Below are 2,431 nucleotides of genomic sequence, written 5' to 3'. Positions count from 1 at the left end.
TCTAATCACACTTTGACTACTGATGCTATCGAGATATGATCTGTTTGCCTTTTTACCCGAACACAGAGAATAACACGATACAATGTAGTGTAATTATTTCACTTAATATTTTAAACACAACCACATTTTAAGTGTAAAACGTTGGATATGGATGTGTCAGTATTTTTTGTCGATTCTTGCTTCTCATCCTTCTAAAATTTACTGCCGACAAGCGGACCGTGATCTTCTTCGTGAATGCAAGCCGAAAAAGTCGTCTCCTACCGACGGCAAACAAGGAGGTGAGCCGCGGTGATGAGAACTGTTGTTGATGTTGACGAACGGCCCTTGTGTATCCACGTTCAGAAACAAATCCATACTTTCACCGTCGAACAGCAAACTGCCGGCGAAATCGGTCAGCTCGTTCTTGGTCGAGTCAAGTCTGACACCGTCAACATCCAAAAAGTCACTAGGAAACAAACTGGACGAGGCGACATCTTCCAGAAGCATCTGATGGAAGCTATCCAAGCAAGACGATGTCTGCTGTTCGTTTAGCTGCTGTTGCTGTTGTTGTTGTTGTTGCTGCTGCTGCTGTTGCTGTTGGTGTTGGTGCTGTTGCTCCTCTTCAGCAATGTTCAGCTCATAGCTTTGCCTCTGATTGTTGCTATTATTAGCGACGTTGCCGTTGATCACCGCCGTCGGCCCACCACCGCCGCTACTGTTAGTGCTACTGCTAACTGTCGCCTCGTCCAACGTGGTCGGATGCATACGACGTTGGTGCTCCTTGAGCTTATCTCGTCTAGCGGTGGAAAAATTACAATGCAAACATGGAAACGGTTTCACTTCCAAATGAATCCGCTCGTGACGGACCAAGTGTGACTTTTCCAAAAATGCTTTGCCGCATTTTGAACAGGAAAATTTCTTCTCGCCAGCGTGGGTTCTCAAATGGCCAATCAAGTGGGAACGTTTGGCAGCGAAAAAGTTACAATGCGGCTCTTTGCAGCGGAACACATTTCCCGAATGGATTCTCTTGTGCGTTTGCAAATGGGACCTGTACTTGCTTATGAAACCGCAATGTTCACAGTGGTATGGTCTGAGGGTATCGTGTGAGCGCATGTGGATCTGCAATCTTCGTTTGCTTGAAAAACTATTATTACAGACACTGCAGGGAAAAGTCTTTGGAGCTGAAGAAAAGAAAAAGAAGAAAAATTTCACCACTCTAGTCATACAATGAATACAAATGGAAAAACCAAAAAAAAGATAATCTTATTAACCATATGAAGTACCAAGATCCAACAAAGCATCACAATTCGATTAAATTATTCACCTACGCAACAGTTGACATTTCCATCCAACCTGATTCTATTTTTTCTTTTTATCTTTTCTCGAACCTTTCACTCGAAAGATAAATATCCCACGCTTACTTACCATGCCAATCCAAATGACATTTCAAATTGGACTGCGTGCGAAAACGCTGATTGCAATGCGGACACTCCAATGGCCACTGGTCAGTATGGGTCAGGCGGTGATCAAGCAGCAAAGAGATTCTTCTCGTATTATGACCACAGATGTCGCAAACAAATGGAGGCCCCTGAAAAAGTAAAATATCTTTTTTAGAAAAAAAAACAGAACAGCTAAGATAAAGCAAATGAATTTTCCCCATACAGGAAAATGCTCACGCATGTGCTGGTAAAACTGACGATTATATTCGCACTGGAAATCGCACAATTGACATTTGAAAGTTTTCGCCACTGAATGCACAGATATGGCGTGCTTTTTGAGTCGATAATTGGAATATGTGCTATAATTACACTTTGCACAACGAAACAAGCTCTGAAAATAATACAATAAACAAGCAAACAGGAAAATTAAAAAAAAACCAACTTTGTCCGTCGATTGATCATCGATAATTATCGACCCGGGGGCAATCAGTGCATCGGAAACCATCACATCCGTGGTGGGCAAAATGTCATTCGGGTTCAGTGCCGTCGGCTTCACCGCTAGCAGGGCGTGGAATTGATTTTCCCTACCGCTCAGATCGAAAGAAGTCCAACGAAAAGTGAATTCCATCCAAGTTTCAACGCTGGCGCCAGCTTGGACGACGTTCAAAAATGGCAAAACCTGGTCAATGGTCAGAGCCAACAATGAATTGGAGCTATTTCTGAGCACTTCGTCAGCATTGCTGGCAATGAAGCGTTCCACATAGGTGGTCAAATCTGTGATAGTTCATGCTGTTGACCGCTTTGAATATTTCGGCACAGTTGTCGATGCTCATGTTCAACTTTAGGAACGTTTTGCACTGTTCTGCCAAACCGTGCACGCCGAACATGTCGGCCAACGTGAGAAATTCACAAACGTTCGCCTCGTTGCAGCTCAACCGTCCCGTCGTGATGCGTAGTCGAGCAGCTGCTGGTACAAGACCACAGTAGTGCACGACACCGGCTACTGGCATCGT

At 44.1% G+C, this 2,431-nt stretch overlaps 1 protein-coding gene across 1 annotated transcript; it reads right to left on the bottom strand.

Moving 5' to 3' along the window:
• Window positions 1-198: 198 nt before the first annotated feature.
• Tsp_13826 (zinc finger protein) lies at window positions 199-2,428 on the bottom strand. The gene is made up of 5 exons (XM_003366495.1): window positions 2,290-2,428; window positions 1,861-2,192; window positions 1,642-1,809; window positions 1,405-1,567; window positions 199-1,160 (listed from the first exon to the last, which is right to left on the bottom strand). Exons 1-5 carry the CDS (start codon window positions 2,426-2,428, stop codon window positions 199-201), a joined length of 1,764 nt encoding a protein of 587 aa, XP_003366543.1.
• Window positions 2,429-2,431: the final 3 nt, after the last annotated feature.

This window comes from Trichinella spiralis, assembly GCF_000181795.1.
Source record: "Trichinella spiralis strain ISS 195 chromosome Unknown Scfld5895, whole genome shotgun sequence".
Lineage (NCBI taxonomy): Eukaryota > Metazoa > Nematoda > Enoplea > Trichinellida > Trichinellidae > Trichinella > Trichinella spiralis.
The sequence above is the reverse complement of the archived record's forward strand: the minus strand, read 5'-3'. Positions and strand labels throughout refer to the sequence as shown.

What these genes read in the sequence shown, in the direction of transcription:
- Tsp_13826 (XM_003366495.1), bottom strand. Translation starts at nt 2,428, where the DNA reads ATGCCAGTAGCCGGTGTCGTGCACTACTGTGGTCTTGTACCAGCAGCT. An exon ending in ATGATCAATCGACGGACAAA is followed by an intron (nt 1,810 to 1,860) that starts GTTGGTTTTTTT and finishes TATTATTTTCAG; the next exon opens with AGCTTGTTTCGTTGTGCAAA. An exon ending in ATGTCATTTGGATTGGCATG is followed by an intron (nt 1,161 to 1,404) that starts GTAAGTAAGCGT and finishes TCTTTTCTTCAG; the next exon opens with CTCCAAAGACTTTTCCCTGC.